The following is a 19,705-nucleotide window of genomic DNA, read 5'->3' on the forward strand; positions in this document are numbered from 1 at the left end:
GAGAATGGGATGGGGGGACAATGGGGGCACTGCTGGGGCCACCTTTCCTTGTCTGCCCTTTCCCAGGGAAGGCTCCATCCCCAGGGTGCTGCAGCTGGGCCCTGTCAGGGGCACAGCCACCGGGTGGAGACAGCCCCCATGGCACAGCACAGACCTGGCGGTGCTGTCCCCACTGTGGACCCACATCCTGGCTCCCCACCAAGGCCCTGTGCCATGGGCAGGGACCCAGGTGCTGCCTGTGGCACTGTCCCCGTGTCCCCAGGGATGAGTTCAGGGCCACCATAGCCCCACTCCCCCGGCAGACCCTGGCTGTCCCCAGATCCCCTGCAGGACAGGCAGGTGGGTGACACACAGGAGCAGGAGGATGTACAGGCAGGGCATGAGACATGGCAGGGACAGAGGGCACATGTCAGGAGCAGGGACATGCAGGGACAGTGTGACATGTCAGGTGGGGTAACCTGTAGGGACACAGTGACATAGGGAGGGTGAGGTGACACGCAGGGACACAGTGCCAGGTGGGGCAGGGTGCCAGGTAGGCCAGGGTGACACAAAAGGACAGTCCTTGCCCACAGGTGTCAGCAGAGCACCAGAGTGTGCTAGTGGTGGCCAGTGGCCTCTGGCCTTGGGGCTGACCCTTGGGACTGTTCCTGGGGTGGTGGGGCTCAGGGAACAGTGAACCCCCATTCTGGCCATCCTGGGCCAGCCCTGGGATGTCTGGGCAGGGACTCTGTGGGGCAACCACCCCACAGAAGCCCCCTAAGCCCCTTCTGTGTATGGGAGGGGTATGCTGTGTGTATGGTGCCAGTGGGGGATATGGTGTTTATGGGGTGATATTGTGTCTATGGGGTGATATGGGGTGATATGGTGTGTATGGGGACATGGTGTCTATGGGGTGATATGCTGTCTATGGGGTGATATGGGGTGATATGGTGTGAATGAGGACATGGTGTCTATGGGGTGATATGGTATGTATGGGGATATGGTGTGTGGGGGGTGATATGGTGTGTATGGGGTGATGTGGTGAGTATGGAAACATGTCATGTATGGGGACATGCTGTCTATGGGGTGATATGGTGTCTATGGGGTGATATGGTGTCTATGGGGTGATATGCTGTCTATGGGGACATGGTGTGTATGGGGTGATATGGTGTGTTTGGGGACACGCTGTCTATGGGGTGATATGGTGTCTATGGGGTGATATGGTGTCTATGGGGACACGCTGTCTATGGGGTGATATGGTGTGTATGGGGTGATATGGTGTCTACAGGGACATGCTGTCTATGGTGTGTATGGTGTGTATGGGGTGATATGGTGTGTATGGGGTGATATGGTGTCTATGGGGACATGCTATCTATGGGGTGATATGGTGTCTGTGGGGTGATATGGTGTCTGTGGGGTGATATGGTGTCTATGGGGACATGGTGTCTATGGGGTGATATGGTGTTTGTGGGGTGACATGCTGTCTATGGGGTGATATGCTGTCTATGGTGTGTATGCTGTCTATGGGGTGATATGGTATCTATGGGGTGATATGGTGTCTATGGTGTGTATGCTGTCTATGGTGTGTATGCTGTCTATGGGGTGATATGGTGTCTATGGGGTGATATGGTGTCTATGGTGTGTATGCTGTCTATGGGGTGTATGGTGTCTATGGGGTGATATGGTGTCTATGGTGTGTATGCTGTCTATGGGGTGATATGGTGTCTATGGGGTGATATGGTGTCTATGGTGTGTATGCTGTCTATGGGGTGATATGGTGTCTATGGGGTGATATGGTGTCTATGGTGTGTATGCTGTCTATGGGGTGTATGCTGTCTATGGTGTGTATGCTGTCTATGGGGTGATATGGTGTCTATGGGGTGATATGGTGTCTATGGTGTCTATGCTGTCTATGGGGTGATATGGTGTCTATGGGGTGATATGGTGTCTATGGTGTGTATGCTGTCTATGGGGTGATATGGTGTCTATGGTGTGTATGCTGTCTATGGGGTGATATGGTGTCTATGGTGTGTATGGTGTCTATGGGGACATGCTGTCTATGGGGTGATATGGTGTCTATGGGGTGATATAGTGTCTATGGGGACATGGTGTCTATGGTGTGTATGCTGTCTATGGTGTGTATGGTGTCTATGGGGACATGCTGTCTATGGGGTGATATGGTGTGTATGGTGTGTATGGTGTCTATGGTGTGTATGCTGTCTATGGGGTGTATGGTGTCTATGGGGACATGGTGTCTATGGGGTGATATGGTGTCTGTGGGGTGACATGCTGTCTATGGGGTGATATGCTGTCTATGGTGTGTATGCTGTCTATGGGGTGATATGGTGTCTATGGGGTGATATGGTATCTATGGGGTGATATGGTGTCTATGGTGTGTATGCTGTCTATGGTGTGTATGGTGTCTATGGGGACATGCTGTCTATGGGGTGATATGGTATCTATGGGGTGATATGGTATCTATGGGGTGATATGGTGTCTATGGTATGTATGCTGTTTATGGTGTGTATGCTGTCTATGGTGTGTATGGTGTCTATGGGGACATGCTGTCTATGGGGTGATATGGTGTCTGTGAAGGGTCCTGGTGGCACAGCTGCTGCCATCCCAGTGCAGCTGTTGTTCTCATGTGTTGGCACATGGGAATGGAGCACCTGCAGGGGTGGGTTGCCAGATCCTGAGCTGGGGTGACACTGAGCTGCCTGGGGCAGGGGACACGCTCTGGGTGCCACATAGGGTGGGGTGACATTTGGGGCCTGCATGTGTCCCCAAGTGCTTCAGCAGGGCTGGGGGAGCCCGGTTCCTGTGACCTTGGTTTTCCTGTTCCTCCCCATCAGGAGTCCCCACGTCCTACAGCCGACCTGGGACACCCCAGCTGTCCCTTGGGCATTGTGGCTGCTGCCAGGACAACCCAGATACCCCTGAGAGTATCCAGCCCCTGGAAACCTGGTGGGCTTTGGGTCCCTGCAGCAATCCCACCACAGCCAACACTGGGCCACCAAGGGTATCCCTGGACAGCACAGTCACCTCTGGGACACTGCAGCCATCCCTGGGTACTGTGGACACCCCAATTCCCAGCCCTTGTGGGTGTCTGGAGGGATCTGGGGGGGCTGTGGCCCCATGTACCCTGTAGTCCCTGGGACACTCGACACCCTTGGCTGGCAGTGAGGGTGGCATGAGACCTTGGGACCTCCTTCCCACAGTCTGCCCCAGGCTCCTGGCATTCCCTGGCTGCCAGAGCCAGGCAGATGTGGGAGGGAAGGGATGCCCAGTGCTGGGGTGATGTTATCCCACCCAGGAGACCCTCTCCCATCTCCTTCAGCACTGCCATCCCTGTGGCATTCCAGGCTAATAAAGGGGACACTGATACAGGGGAAAGGCTGCCAGGGACACGCCAGGACCTGCCCCACATGCCCCAGTGCAGCAGCTCCCCCTGAGGCACCGACAGCCCTGTTCCCCTTGGGCTGCACCTGGTGTGGGACTGTGGGGCTGGGGACCAGCTCCCCCCTCCCAAACCCTGCTCTGAGGTGGCTCAGATCTGCTCTCACTGCAGCCCCATCAGGTGCAGGTGCAGTCCTTCATTCCCAGCTCCTGCTGCCATTCCCAGCTCACTGCCCTGGAGCACTTGCACTTTGCACTGGAAACCAAGGTTGTAACAGGAGCACTCCGTGGCTGCCAAAACCTTCTCACCTTTGCTGTCACCAGGAACTTGTGCTGGAGCTCAGGAACATCCTCTGGTCAGAGTGCTGCCTCTGTTAGCAGGGTCACAGGAGGCACCCCTGTCCCCAGGGAGGACCTCTTCCCTCTGTGGGTGCTGCTGTGGGGACAGATGGAAGTTCACACAAGTTGGGAACAGGGAAATCAGTCTCTGTGCTGGCAGTGTTGTGTTGACATTCCTTAGGATTTTTCTTGGTGTTTGGCCAGCTGGTGATGGTGTTGGCTGGAGCAGCCCTGGAGAAAAGCCTGTCCTCCCTGGTGGGAAAAGGACACGTCCAGTGTGATGTTCCCAGCTCGGGCTGCAGCTCAGAGGGTGGATCCTCTCGTTTTCCCACACCAATGACCCTTCATCCTCTCAATCTCATGGCTTCTACGGGGGGGAAGGGATGCTCAGGGTCCAGCAGGCATTTGGCTGCTTTCCCTCAAATCCAGCTTGCCAGCATTCCCAGAGATCCAGTGGGTTTATTTCCCATTTCCCTCCTCTGTGGCAGTTCTGTGGTTCAGCTCAGCTGTTTGTGGCACTCCTCATCCTCCTCATGCTCCTGGCTTCCCTCCTGCCATCCCCATCTCCATGTGCCACATTGCTGCTGGGGGAGCTTGGGAAGCAGCAGGGCCTCAGGCTCCAGCCACCCTTTTGGGCTGAGATCAGAGGTTTTGTGGTTTTTCAGGCTGTGAACTGAGCAGCGGCTGCCCAAGCACAGCACAGGAGGGCTGGGAAAGGGGGAAGCAGGAAGAGAATCACCCCAGTGCAAAATTCACCCCATATCCAAAGTGGGGGAGCAGGAGGGGCAGCACAGCTCACACTAAGCCTGGATTTAGGATGGATCAGTTTGCCAGCAGCTGACTCCTCTATAATTAGACAGCAGCAGTGGAACAGGAGCCAGCTCCAACATCCCCCCATGCACAGCATTCCACATGAGCCCCGGATGTGTAAACAGCCTCAGGAGGGTTGAGCTGCCTCTCCTCACCAATGGAGACACAGGAATGCAAAGCCCTGCCTCTCCTGCAGGCCCTCAGGCTGCCCCCAGCAGAAGATGTGGCCCCAGTGGATAAATCCCACTGGGATGCAGGCTGGGTGGCTTAGCAGCATCTTGTCCCATGTCATTCCAGGGGCTGGAAGGAGCTGCAGCCCTGCCTGGCTTCAGGCCCTGCAGGATGGGAGCCCACACATGCCTGGTGCCCCTGGGTTGTGGCTCCTGAGCCATGCCCCAGCTCCTGTGTGACCTGGGGAACTCCGTGTCTGCTTGCCAAGGTGCCACAGCCCTGGGCTGTGCCCTCTTCCCACCTCTGGCATCGCCTCACACACGAGCTGAGAGAGGGAAAAGGGACGGCTGGCAGTTGTGTGGGAGTCTCCAGGCTTTCATCTTGGCCGTGGTTTCCAACAGATGTGGAGTGAGCAATGTCTGTAAGGCAGCAGCTCAGCTTTGCTGCACTGAGATTAAAGGATTTAATAATCTGCTGGCAAGATGTAATTGAAAAAGGCAGAGCTCTGGCTGTGCAGCACTCAGCTGAGGCACCGGGGCATTCCCACGCTCCTGAGATCCCTGCAAACCTTCCAGCAAGCCCAGCAAATCCCAGTGTGTGTGGGGCAGGCCCTGCTCTCCATGGATCCAGGGACTAACACTTCATCTTCCTTTGTAGGTAACTATTGATTTGTCAGAACTGAGCTGCCAGGGAGCTTTTCCCTCTGTACCTCAAGCTGCTCCAGAAGGGATAAGGAACTCAAAGTGGCACGGCCTTCGTGCTGGGTACATCTGGATGTGGCACATGGGGACAGGGGTTGGTGGTGGGAACTGCTGGGTATGATGGTCTCAAGGGGTTTTCCAGCATCAGTGATTCCGTGATCCTGTGAGTCCAGGTACATCCCTGGGTACTGAGGGGAGCAGAGCTGCCCTTGCTGGAGGTCAAAGCCTCATTCAGCAGCAGTGGGGATCCATCCATCCATCATCCATCCATCCATCCATCCATCATCCATCCATCCATCATCCATCCCTCCATCATCCATCCATCCATCATCCATCCATCCATCATCCATCCATCCCTCCATCATCCATCCATCCATCCATCATCCATCCATCCATCCATCCATCCATCCATCCCTCCATCATCCATCCATCCATCATCCATCCATCCATCATCCATCCATCCCTCCATCATCCATCCATCCATCATCCATCCATCCCTCCATCATCCATCCCTCCATCATCCATCCATCCATCATCCATCCATCCCTCCATCATCCATCCATCCATCCATCCATCCATCCCTCCATCATCCATCCCTCCATCATCCATCCATCCATCATCCATCCATCCATCATCCATCCATCCCTCCATCATCCATCCATCCATCCATCATCCATCCATCATCCATCCATCCATCATCCATCCATCCATCCATCCATCATCCATCATCCATCCATCCATCATCCATCCATCATCCATCCATCCATCATCCATCCCTCCATCCATCATCCATCATCCATCCATCATCCATCCATCCATCCATCCATCATCCATCATCCATCCATCATCCATCCATCATCCATCCATCCATCCATCATCCATCCATCCATCCATCCATCCATCATCCATCATCCATCCATCCATCATCCATCCATCCATCCATCATCCATCATCCATCCATCCATCATCCATCCATCCATCCATCATCCATCCATCCATCATCCATCCATCATCATCCATCCATCATCCATCCATCCATCATCCATCCATCCATCATCCATCATCCATCCATCCATCATCCATCCCTCCATCCATCATCCATCATCCATCCATCATCCATCCATCCATCATCCATCCATCCATCATCCATCCATCATCCATCCATCATCCATCCATCCATCATCCATCCATCATCCATCCATCCATCATCCATCCATCCATCCATCATCCATCCATCCATCCATCCATCCATCCATCATCCATCATCCATCCATCCATCATCCATCCATCATCCATCCATCCATCATCCATCATCCATCCATCCATCATCCATCCATCATCCATCATCCATCCATCCATCCATCCATCATCAATCCATCCATCCATCATCCATCCATCCATCATCCATCATCCATCCATCCATCATCAATCCATCCATCCATCATCCATCCATCCATCATCCATCCATCATCCATCCATCATCCATCCATCCATCCATCATCCATCCATCCATCATCCATCCATCCATCCATCCACCCATCATCCATCCATCCATCATCCATCCATCCATCCATCCATCCATCATCCATCCATCCATCCATCCATCATCCATCCATCCATCATCCATCCATCCATCCATCCATCATCCATCCATCCATCATCCATCCATCCATCATCCATCAATCCATCCATCATCCATCCATCATCCATCCATCCTTCATCCATCCATCATCCATCCATCCATCCATCATCCATCCATCCATCCATCATCCATCCATCCATCATCCATCCATCCATCATCCATCCATCCATCATCCATCCATCCATCATCCATCATCCATCCATCCTTCATCCATCCATCCATCCATCCATCCATCCATCATCCATCCATCCATCATCCATCCATCCATCATCCATCCATCCATCCATCATCCATCATCCATCCATCCATCCATCCATCCATCATCCATCCATCATCCATCCATCCATCCATCCATCCATCCATCCATCATCCATCCATCATCCATCCATCCATCATCAATCCATCCATCCATCCATCATCCATCCATCCATCATCCATCCATCCATCATCCATCCATCCATCCATCATCCATCCATCCATCCATCCATCCATCCATCCATCCATCATCCATCCATCCATCCATCATCCATCCATCCATCCATCATCCATCCATCCATCATCCATCCATCCATCCATCCATCATCCATCCATCCATCCATCCATCCATCCATCCATCATCCATCCATCATCCATCCATCCATCCATCCATCCATCCATCCATCCATCCATCTCCACTCCTCAGTCCTTTATCCCATCCCTATTTCACTCCCTGGTTCCCACTGCAGGAAACAAGCACTGACAACAGTGCTGGACTTTTCCCCCATGGGGGAGCCAGGCCCAGCACAAGCAGGTGCTGCCACAGCCCAGGTCAGGGATTTTTGGCTGCACACATCAGGGCTGAAGCTCTGGAAGGGGAAGGCTGTCCTGGAGGGGCAGGGGCATGGGAAGGTGGAGATCCTCAGGCATTCCAGCTGGGAAGGAGCCCCTGGGGGTGCACTGGGGTGCTGAGGTGCCCTGGGCAGGGAGCTCCTGGATGATCCAGGAGTGCTGGCAGAGCCCAGCTCAGTGCCCCGTGCTGGCCAAGCTGAGGTGACTGTGCAGAAATCAGAGACGTGCCTGGCCCACAGAGCTGCTGCCAAAGGGCTCCGTGTGCCCTCTGTGTCCTCCCTGTCACCTGGAAGTGCTGACTGAGTCCTTCTCCTCCCAGCAGGCTGCAGGAACAGAAACCAGGGGAAGTCCCTGCTTCAGGAACATGGAGCTGCCTTTCTTGTTCCCCTCAGGTCCACCTGCCTGAGAGAGGGAAGGAGGTGAAATCCAAGGTGGTGAGAGCCTGACCCTGCTGGCAGCAGTGCCAGGAGCTGCTCCAAACACCAACCTGTCCTGCCACTGCCCAAACAGCCTTGGCAGGAGCCACTCAGTGTGGCTGTGTGGCTCAGCTGGAGGCAGGAGGGTGGCTGGAGGCCTGGTGAGACCCAGCACCATGTTTACAAAAGAGAAAATCTGTATGGGGGACCCTCCTTGCTGTCATTTCCTCTGCTGAGGAATTCACCATCTTCACAAAGGTGATTTCTTACACTGGGCTTTCCTGGGGTGTCTCAAAGCATTCACCAGAGCTGAGGGGGCTCAGTCTGGAGCAAAGGAGGCTCAGGGGGGACCTTGTGGCTCTGCACAAGTCCCTGCCAGGAGGGCACAGCCAGGGGGGGTCGGGCTCTGCTCCCAGGGAACAGGGACAGGACAAGGGGAAATGGCCTCAGGCTGGGCCAGGGCAGGCTCAGGGTGGACACCAGGAGGAATTTCTGCATGGAAAGGGGGCTCAGGCCTTGGCAGGGGCTGCCCAGGGGGGTGGAGGTGTCCAAGGAAGGCCTGGATGTGACACTCAGAGCTCTGGGCTGGTGACAAGGTGGGGATTGGGCACAGCTTGGCCTCAATGATCCTGGAGGTCTTTTCCAACCTGAAGGATTCTGTGATTCTGTGTATTTATTTCAGTTCTCCTGCCCTGATGATGACATCAAGAAAAAACAAAAAGCCAGAGGGTGTCTGGAGCTCAGAGCTCCTGCTCTGGTGTCTGGGGTGCTTGGGGCACAGAACACACTGTGGACACCCCTGCTAAGAGGACAACGTTGTAGGGCAGCAGGTGGAGCAAATTCAACCTTTTCTGTCCCTCCTCAGACCCTGCCCTGAGCATCTGGGGCTGTTTACCAGCTCCCTTGGGGCTCTTGTCCTTCCACAAGTTTGGGTTCCAGACACTCCTGACGTGGGGGAAGCTGGAGGTGTCCAGGGAGGGTCTGTGCTCTGTGGGAGCTCATCCTGCATGGAATGGTGCTCCCAGAGCCCCCTCAGCTGGCCTGGCCTGTGCCCATGGCCAGCAGCAGAGCCCCCAGGCCTGCCTTGGCTGGGGGAGGAGCTGGAGAACAGGGAGCAGCTTGTTCCCAGTGGCTCTGGGATGACAAAGGCCCTTCCATCCCCACAGCAGCACCACTGTGGGCTGGGGCCCTGCTCTGGGAGGCTGTGGGTGAGTGACCAGCAGGCCCAGTGTGTCACTGCTCTGCTCCTGTTGCACAACTGCCTGCTGATTCACAGCTCTCCAGCAGTGCTGCTGCCATTCCTGCTGCTCTGCTGCCCCTGCAAAGCCCAGGAAGAGGCTGCCAGGCCCTGCTGGCTCTCCCTTTACACCTCATTAGCCCTAATTTGGTAATTTCTCCTCAGATCAGTGCCCTCTGGGGATCAGGACAGAAGATCCTGGGAAGGAAGTGGGGGGGAGAGCTGTGGGAGCTGTTCCATCTCTGTCTGGACATCTCCAAATCTCCCAGCCCCGCAGCAATGGTCTCCTGACTGAGCCACCAAGGCCAAAGGTGTCTTTGTCCTTGGCCAGGCACCTCCTGAGGGATTGCTTTCCTCATGGAACAACATTTAACAATTGGCCATAAGGGCCAGACTCACCCAGCAGACAGAAAACACTTTGTCTTGAGATTCTCAGGAGGAATTTCTGCATGGAAAGGGGGCTCAGGCCTTGGCAGGGGCTTCCCAGGGAGGTTTGCAGGGCCCATCCCTGCAGGTGTCCCAGGAATTCCTGGATGTGGCACTGAGTGCCCTGGGCTGGTGACAAGGTGGGGACTGGGCACAGCTTGGACTCGATCTTGGAGGGCTTTTCCAAGCTCAGGGATTCTGAGATTCTGTGTGAAACCACATCCTCTCCAGGACCCCAAAGATACCCTTCCTTGGAGCATTGAGGTCCATGGGCCAGCTGCCTGGGACAGAAGGCTCTTGCCAACAGGGCTGTGACCCTCCAGAGCTGACAAACCTCCCAGGAGTGCCTGGAGCCCCCTGGAGTGTGGTTCCCAGGCTGGTTCAGTGGCAGGGCCTGTGCCACGGGCACTGGAGCTCTCCCCTTGTCTCTGCTCAGGCACAGGGGAAGTGTTTGTGCACTGCTCGAGCAAAGAGCTAAAAATAACCCCCTGTGTGAGCTGTGGCTCCTGGGTGTGCTGTGTCAGCGCTGCAGCTGAGCCACTGCCGGGGCTCAGGGGACAGGGACAGAGGCCAGGGCCCCACAGCCAGCGGGGACAGCAGCCTGCACACCCAGCAGGGTGGGAAACCAGAACAGCAAACAGAGGCAGCCCTGTGTCACAGCTGGGCCTGGGAGGGACACGACATGCAGGGAACCTTTTCACAGAATCCCTGAGGCTGGAAAAGAGCTCCCAGAGCACTGAGTCCCAGCTGTGCCTGATCCCCAGCCCAGCCCACCTTGTCCCCAGCCCAGAGCACTCAGTGCCACATCCAGACCTGCCCTGGACACCTCCAGGGATGGGCACCCCAAACCCCCCTGGGCAGCCCCTGCCAAGGCCTGAGCCCCCTTTCCATGCAGAAATTCCTCCTGGTGTCCACCCTGAGCCTGCCCTGGCCCAGCCTGAGGCCATTTCCCCTTGTCCTGTCCCTGTTCCCTGGGAGCAGAGCCCGACCCCCCCTGGCTGTCCCCTCCTCGCAGTGACTTGTGCAGAGCCACAAGGGCCCCCTGAGCCTCCTTTGCTCCAGGCTGAGCCCCTGCCCAGCTCCCTCAGCCCCTGCTGGGGCTCCATTCCCTGCCCAGCTCCCTCAGCCCCTCCTGGGGCTCCATTCCCTTCCCAGCTCCAGCCCCTGCAGGTCTCTCGTGTCAGGAAGGGCCCAGAGCTGCCCCCAGCCCTGGAGGTGCCCCAGCAGTGCCAGCACAGGGGACGGGCACTGCCCTGGCCTTGTGGCCACCCCAGAGCTGGCACAGCCCAGGGGCCAGTGGCCTCTTGCCCACCTGGGCACACCTGAGCTCGTGTCCAGCTGCTGGCACAGCGCGCCCAGGGCCTTTTCCAGCCTTCCAGCCCCTCTGCCCCCACATGAGTTATCTCACCCTGCAAACAGTGGGAAATTACTGGCAGCAGGATACTTAATTATGACAGCCATTGCAGCTGGCAGTGTGCTGGATCATACCATGGGACAGCTCAGGATTCAACGTGAGAGGAGCGTTGGGTCTGTGCAAAACCTGTGAAGGGGCATCTGCAGCTTTTCCAGTGCCTTCAGTGCTGGTTCCACAGCCTGGCTCTTGCGAGAAACTTTTCTCCCCTGTGTGGGAAGAGCAGGAACTGTGAGGGAATTCCCCGTGTCCAGGTTGCCATGGGCCCCATTGCAAACACATGAGGTGCAGGAGATCCTTGTGTTCCTCATGCTGGGTCAGCACCTGAGCCATCCCCTCCAGCTCATCCAGGGAATGCTGCTGGATGAGAGGCTGGACATGCCCTGGCCTCCCCACATGTGTGTGATGGCATCTGGAAATCCCCCAGTCCTGGGCTGATCCCCCAGTGTGGGCAGCAGAAAAGGGGGGGATTCTCCTCCTTTGTCCCCGTGCCCAGGTGAGAGCCCACCTGCCCTGGGCATTGCAACAGCACAAGGACCTGGGGCTGCTGGAGAGAGCCCAGAGGAGCCACCAGAGCTGCTCCAGGGCTGGAGCCAGGCTGGGAGAGCTGGGGGTGCTCACCTGGAGAGGAGAAGGAGCCAGGGGGAGCTCAGAGCCCCTGGCAGGGCCTGAAGGGGCTCCAGGAGAGCTGCAGAGGGACTGGGGACAAGGCCTGCAGGGACAGGAGCCAGGGAATGGCTCCCAGTGCCAGAGGGCAGGGCTGGATGGGATCTTGGGAAATGTTCCCTGGCAGGGTGGGCAGGCCCTGGCAGAGAGCAGCTGTGGCTGCCCCTGGATCCCTGGCAGTGCCCAGGGCCGGGATGCACACTGGGGCTTGGAGCAGCCTGGGACAGTGTCCCTGCCATGGCAGGGGTGGAATGAGATGGGTTTTGCTGTCCCTTCCCAGCCAAACCTTTGCACGCTCCCGGCCCTCTCCGGTTTCCCCTCAGGGCTCTGTGCCCCCTCACGCCTGCGCCGCCAGGGGGCGCCTCATGCCCCGCCCGCGGCCGCGCTCCGCCCCCCTGCAGTAACGTCACTCCAACCCCTGGGGGAGGAGGCGAGCGCAGCCAATGGGAGCGCGGAGAGCGCAGGGAAGGGGCGGAGCTTTCCCCGGCGCAAGGGCGGGGCCGACAGCCCCCAGGTTCGCGCGACCGCCGGTGACGTCATCACGCGGGGGGTTCTGCGAACCCGCGGGGCGGGAGCGCACCTGAGCGGGGAAATTGCTTCCAAAAGGCCGAGAATTGCTTCCAAAAGTCCCATCCAGCCCTGCCCTGTGGCACTGGGAGCCATTCCATGGCTCCTGTCTCTCCAGGCCTTGTCCCCAGTCCCTCTGCAGCTCTCCTGGAGCCCCTTCAGGCCCTGCCAGGGGCTCTGAGCTCTCCCTGGCTCCTTCTCCTCTCCAGGTGAGCACCCCCAGCTCTCCCAGCCTGGCTCCAGCCCTGGGGCCTCCTCTGGGCTCTCTCCAGCAGCTCTAGGTCCTTGTGCTGTTGGAATGCGCAGGGCTGGGGCAGCTCTGCAGGTGGGCTCTCACCTGAGCACAGGGACAGAGGAGCAGAATGTCCCCGTTTCCTGCTGCCCACACTGGAGGATCAGCCCAGCATCCTGAGGGCTTTCAGGGTCAGGGCATGTCCAGCCTCTCACCCACCAACACCCCAAAGTTGCTCTCCCTGTGCTCATCCCTAGCCTGGATGGATCCGAGGGTTTGTTCCGACCCAAGTGCAGCACCAGCTCCTGGTCCTGTTAAACCCCACGAGATCCTCGCTCCCGGAGCTCATCCATCAGCTCATCCATCCCCCGGACCGCGAATCCCGGGCAAAAGAAACCCGCACAAAATGAACGAACTCCGGGGGCCGCGCGGTGACGTCACCCGCAACCGCCGCACCGCCCCGGTGACGTCACAGCGGCGTACGCGCGCGCGCGCGCCCCCGCCGGGCCTGCGCGGTGCGTGAGGCGGGGGAGGCGGCGCGCGCAGCCTCGGCAGCGCCTCTGAGGAGCCGCCGCGAGCCCCGGGGGAGAACCGGGAAGGGCCGGCGACAAGCGGGGCCCATCGAGCCGAGCAGAGCCCGGGCGGAGCGCGGGGTTATGAGGGCGGGCGCCGCCGCCTCCCCGTGAGGAGCCGCGGGCGCGGGGAGCGCGCGAGGCCGCCCCGCCACAGGAAGCCATTTTGTGGGCCCCCTCCTCCTCCTCGTCGTTCTCGTCCTCTTCCTCCTCCTCGTCCTCCGCCGTCGCCGCCGCCCTCGGGAGCGGCCGGGCCCGGTGAAGGAGGCGGCGAGGAGGGGCGGCGGCGGCCGCCGCGCCCTCCCCCATGGCGAAGAAAACCTACGACCTGCTCTTCAAGCTGCTGCTCATCGGGGACTCGGGGGTCGGCAAGACCTGCGTCCTCTTCCGCTTCTCCGACGATGCCTTCAACACCACCTTCATCTCCACCATTGGTCAGTGCTTTTCCGCCCATGGCGGGGCTGCGGACCCCTCGGTTCCCACCGCCGTACCCCGCTCAGCTCCGTCCCTGTGTCACCCCCGGGGGCCCCCAGTGTTCACCCCAGCGCCGTTATTGTGTCACCCCCTAGGGACCCCCTGTATTATCTCCAGCCCCCAAGGGACCTCCTGTGTCACCCATTAGGAATACCGTGACCCCCCCCCCCCGCCACCCCCAGGGACCCCCAGCCCCGTGTTTGTGTCACCCCTAGGGATGGCCTGTGTCACCCCCCAGCCCCACTCCTGTATCCCCCCCCCCCCAGGGACCCCCTGTGCCACCCATCAGGAATCCCCTGTGACCCCCCAGTCTCCCCTAGGGACAGCCTGGGTCACCCCCGAGTCCCACTTCTGTATCCCTGTCCAGGGACACCCTGTATCACCCATCAGGAATCCTCTGTGAGCCCCCCAGGGACCCCAGCCCCGTGTCTGTGTCATCTCTAGGGATGGTCTGTGTCACCCCCAGAGACCCCCTGTGTCACCCATCAGGAATCTCCTGTGACCCCCAGTCCCCCCTAGGGACCCCCAGCCCCGTGTCTGTGTCATCCCTAGGGATGGTCTGTGTCACCCCCAGAGACCCCCTGTGTCACCCATCAGGAATCTCCTGTGACCCCCAGTCCCCCCTAGGGACCCCCAGCCCCGTGTCTGTGTCATCCCTAGGGATGGCCTGTGTCACCCCCAGAGACCCTCTGTGTCACCCATCAGGAATCTCCTGTGACCCCCCCGCTCCCAGTCCCCGCTAGGGACCCCCAGCCCCGTGTTTGTCACCCCCTTGCCCCACTCCTGTATCCTCCCCCAGGAACCCCCTGTGTCCCTCCAGGACTTTCCTGTGTCCCCCCCGTCCCCATTCCCGTGTCCCCCTCCCGCCCCGGTGCCGCCCGACGCCGCCTCGCCCCCGCTGCAGGGCAGGGTGGCTTTGGTTCCTCGCTCGGCGCTGGGTGACCCTGGGCGACCCTCGCTGTCCCCCCCGCGGGGGCTGCGCTGGCAGCTCGTCCCCCACGCCCCGTGCCAGCCGCCGGAGCCCACCTGGCCCCTTCCATCAGCGCTAATCCCGGTGCCTGCGGGCCGCTGGGATCGCCGTGCCCGTGTTTGCAGCGCTCGGGATGTGGCTCAGGAGCCATCGCGCTCGTGGGTGGGGTCTGTGTTCTCGCCCAACAAAGCTGTCCTTTCCCCCTCGGCACCTCCTGACCAAGGTAGAGCTGCTGTGACATCATGAATGGGGATGTGTCTTTGCCTTTTCCGTGCGATCTGTGCCACGGGACAGGCCTGGTACCCAGTATCCTTCCATCCAGGTGTATCTCAGGGCTTTTCTGAACATCTTTCTTTGCAGATGAACAGTTCAGGTCAGCTTCTCACCTTCTTGGTGACTGGCTCTGAAAATTAAGAGTAATTCCTGTCTCAGCTTTTCTTGCAGCAGCCACTGGTGTAACACACACAGATACATCTGGATAAAAAAGAAAATTATTTCGAGGGCTTTGAACTGGATCTGACTTTTGTGTTTGCTGTAAATCCCTTAAGTCACTGGTCATGCAGCTGAGGGAACATGGAGTGTCAGTGTAGATCTTAGTGCTGGGTGTGTTCACCCCTGTGCACTTCCTTATCTGTGATGAAACAGCACCCAAAAATTGCACCTCGGACTAGAACATGTAAAAATACTCTCTTAAGCAAGGCTTGGGAAATTTAAAGTGAAAAAAAAATACCTTTGTGACAGCTAAGTGTCGAGAAAATTATTCCCTAAAACCTCTCAGGGCCCCACCTTGGCATTTTGCTGAATTTTTGGGGCAGTGTGTGACAGTTAATGCTGTCCCTTCCCGTGGCATGGCCTGGCTCTGGGAGGCCAGCTGGGTTTGCTGCTGTGGCCAGGGTGTATTTTGGCACTGCTGGGCAGATCCTTGCTGGGATCACATGACATTCCTTGCCTTTGGAGTTCGTTGGGAAGGTTTATTTCAATTCTCTAAGTTAAAAATAGTCAACGTCATAGTTAAAAAGTCAGCAGGCACAGTGGCTCCTGCTCCAACAACTCGTGCTTTTAATAATTAGTGATTTAGTAATTAGAATTAGCTGCTGGGCTAACTGTGCAGCTTTGGGCCCTTCAAGAGGAGTGTCACCAGGTTGGGTAGGAGGTGTGCACGTGCAGATTTTGGAAGTGTTTCCCAGCAGTCAGACCAGTGGCTGTTTGTTTCTGCAGTGCCTGAACTGGAGGGCAGAGGTGTTTCATTCCCTGATTTCTGAACTGGGTGTGTGTGATGGTAGCTGTGTGAGGTTTGTTCTTCACAGTGGAATTTGGCAGGTGTTGGTGTACAAATTGATTTTCTGTGTGGTGTTTAACTGCCCAAAGATGCCTTAAGTGTGTTGTTTCCATAGTTTTCTGTAAGTTTGATGTGGAAACCTTGAGGGAAGTGTCCTGTGCAGACAATGCCAGTTGTAAGGGAGACTCTCCTTGGGAGAAACAGCCCATCCCTGAAGGAAGAATCCAAACACCTGAGTTTTATCCAGGCCCACTCAGTTCTCTCTGCACTATCCCAAACAGTGCAGCAATCTGGCTGAAAATGGGATTTCAAATTCCCCTGGTGGCAGCAGCTCTCCCCCTTGCCCAGGTTGGCCCCACAGCAGCAGTGACAATCCAGGAACCTGGAAAGGGGCTTTCCATGGAGGGGAATCCCAGCCCTGCCAGCCCTGCTTGGTTTTGCAGCTGGAAGAGCAGAGTTTCAGGGAAAGCCTCCCATGGAGTCTCTGACCTGTAGCAACAAGGAAATGTGGTTTCCAAAGCCCTGTGTACACAGTGGGTGACAGGAGGTGACTGGGTGCTTGGCTGAGGCTCTCCTGTGTTTGGATAACCCCAGCAGCTCTGCTCCCTGCCCTGGCTTTGCTCAGAGCTCTGCCAGCAGCCTGGGACACACGTGAAATGTTCTGAGTGTTTGGTGGGGCTGGAGGCAGGGACTGGTTCATGGAGTCCTGGGCTGGGTTGGGTGGGAAGGGAGCTCAGAGCCCCCCCAATGCCACCCCTGCCATGGCAGGGACACCTCCCACTGTGCCAGGGTGTGCCAGTGTCCAGCCTGGCCTTGGGCACTGCCAGGGATCCAGGGGCAGCCCCAGCTGCTCTGGGAATTCCATCCCAGCCCCTGCCCACCTTCCCAGGGCACAATTCCTCATTCCCAAGATCCCATCCATCCCTGCCCTCTGGCACTTTGAAGCCATTCCCTGGCTCCTGTCCCTCCATGCCGTGTCCAAAGTCCCTGTGAGCTCTTCTGAAGGTTCCCCTCAAGCACTGAAGGCTCAGGCTTTAGTTTGGAAGGAAAAGAAGGATCTCTTTTCCTTTTGAAGGATCTCAAGGAATGTTGCAACTGGCCTCTGTCTAAGGAGGAGGCCTGGGGAGAAGGTTTTAATTCTCTGAAACCAAAGGCCTGATTGCATATGTAAGGGAAGACACCCTAATGGAGCATTTCTGCTTCATGTCAGTCATTTCTATCCCTTCAGATTTCATCTTTGCACATTGATCCTGCTCCATGATGGCTGCTGGGGGATAACTTACTGGCCCTGTCACTTGACATAGTCTCACTTTGACTTTGAGTCACTTCAATCTAATATTTCCTGCTAAAGCAGCAGTTAAGCTGCTGGATGTGCTGAGGTGCCAGCGTGAGGGATTTCATTGCCCCTTCTCAGGCACTATAAATATTCCAGATGGCATTTCTGCAAGAAATCCCAGAGTCATGGTAACCTCCCTGGGGAGGCCTGGGCCTCCAGCCCTGCCCTGCTCTTTGCAGGTACAAAAGGAAGAAACCTTGGAAGGCTTAGTCCATCCCAAATGATTTTAAATTGTAACTGTTCTTCAGCAATTTTCTGGTGCAAGAATTATTTTTATGGTATTTGGTTATGAGAACTGTGGTGCTTGAGGGTCAGTGAGTGGGTGCAGCTGCCCCTCTGGCACTGCTGCTGTTCCTCTCATTTTAGTGCTCTCCCTGCTACCAGCAGATTGTCTTTATTTTGAATGTTAAAAAGGTTAGCATGAGTGACTTCCAGGCAGCATATCCTTGAGATCTTATATTTTAATATCCCTTTCTTGGCACTCAGTGTGTCAGGTTGTTGGTGGTTTGAAGTGAGCTGTGCATAAAGGATCCATAGGAGCTGTGCACACTTTGTGGAGCACCTGGGAACAGGTAGGGAGGGAGGCTCTTCTGGCCAGGATGGCTGCTGAAAGATTTAAATGCCAGGACTGAGCCTAAGCATGTAATCACTGTTGTCTGACTAAGTCCAATGCAAATGAAGATGAGTCACAAAAAAATGTTTTCCCATGAAATCTCTAGTAACAGCTCAGGAGAACAAAGGGTGTGTGAACATTGGGAGATTCCCTCCCAGTGCTCCTGGTGGAGGTAAAACTTCCCTGCATCTTTATCCCTCCCCAGTGCTCCTGGTGGAGGTAAAACTTCCCTGCATCTTTATCCCTCCCCAGTGCTCCTGATGGAGGTAAAACTTCCCTGCATCTTTATCCCTCCCCAGTGCTCCTGATGGAGGTAAAACTTCCCTGCATCTTTATCCCTCCCCATGCTCCTGGTGGAGGTAAAACTTCCCTGCATCTTTATCCCTCCCCAGTGCTCCTGATGGAAGGTAAAACTTCCCTGCATCTTTATCCCTCCCCATGCTCCTGATGGAGGTAAAACTTCCCTGCATCTTTATCCCTCCCCATGCTCCTGATGGAGGTAAAACTTCCCTGCATCTTTATCCCTCCCCAGTGCTCCTGGTGGAGGTAAAACTTCCCTGCATCTTTATCCCTCCCCATGCTCCTGGTGGAGGTAAAACTTCCCTGCATCTTTATCCCTCCTGGAGGTGCAGCTGTAAATTGTGTTCCTGAGCTTTACTCACCTGGCTGCAAGTCTACAAATCCAGATATAAAAACCAGTAATTTTTGAGGTTTGTTTCATTTTGAACACAACCAAAGCTGTGCTAAGAGCATGCAAAACCGATGTTTGAAATGTGAAAGTATAGGAAGATTATTTGGATGAAATAATTATTTTTAATTGTTTCTTTTGCCTTTATTAGAATTGGGTTTGAGTTAGAACCACTTGCTTTGAAATTGCTTCATATTGGCACATTGGAGCACTGAAATTTTTAAAAATTAGTCCTCAAGAGTGCTCAGGTAATAAATCCAAGTTTGTTTGTGCATCCTGGGAGGATTTGTTCACTCAGGATTGTGATATGTTAGTGTCAGAAGGAAGGAAGGATCCCCAGGTAGAGAATGGGGGAAAACTTGCCAAATTTTGGGAAGCAAGGGATGGTTTGAGTGGTGAAGATGCTGTTGCTGTTGCAGAATGAGGTTTGAAAAACAAGTAGTTTCAGGATTTAAATAAAGCAGGGGTTACTGCACCAGAGGGAAGCACTGGCTTGCCTGTCCCAGGAGCTGTGGCTGTCCCATCCTGGCAGTGTTAGGCCAGCTTGGACAGGACTTGGAGCATCATGGTTGAGTGCAAGATCTCTGCCCATGGCAGGAGGTGAAATGGGATCAGCTTCAAGGTCCCTTGAAGCCAAACCATAATTCCATAATTCCATCATTGGATCCCTTTTTTGTATCCTCTCTGCAGGAGCAGCAGCAGCTGTGAGTTGTGTTCATGTTGTGCCCAGGCTGTGGGCTCAGCCTTGCTTCTGACTCCTGGCCTGGAGCAGGTGAATTAGACAAGGAAAAATCCCTGAAAGAAACCCTGGCCCAGCAAAGCCCCCCTGATCCCAACTCCTGCTCAGTCATTTCTGTGACCTGAACCCATCAGGCAGCAGGGGAGGCCAAAGTCATTTCCACGTGGAGGTGGCTGTGCTGCAGGACTGGCTGCCAGGGGAATTCTGGAGGGG

At 56.2% G+C, this 19,705-nt stretch overlaps 1 protein-coding gene across 1 annotated transcript in view; it reads left to right on the top strand.

Annotated features, from left to right (window-relative positions):
- Nucleotides 1-13,327: 13,327 nt before the first annotated feature.
- The window catches only part of RAB10 (RAB10, member RAS oncogene family), a 48,079-nt gene continuing 41,701 nt past the window's right edge, over nucleotides 13,328-19,705 (top strand). The window contains exon 1 of the mRNA XM_071417207.1: nucleotides 13,328-13,827. Within this exon, the coding sequence (XP_071273308.1) occupies nucleotides 13,701-13,827 (127 nt within the window). The 5' untranslated portion in view covers nucleotides 13,328-13,700. The remainder of the gene's footprint in view (nucleotides 13,828-19,705) is intronic.

Source organism: Agelaius tricolor, unplaced genomic scaffold (assembly GCF_023055355.1).
Source record: "Agelaius tricolor isolate 1412-34295 unplaced genomic scaffold, bAgeTri1.0.p SCAF_68, whole genome shotgun sequence".
Taxonomy (NCBI): domain Eukaryota; kingdom Metazoa; phylum Chordata; class Aves; order Passeriformes; family Icteridae; genus Agelaius; species Agelaius tricolor.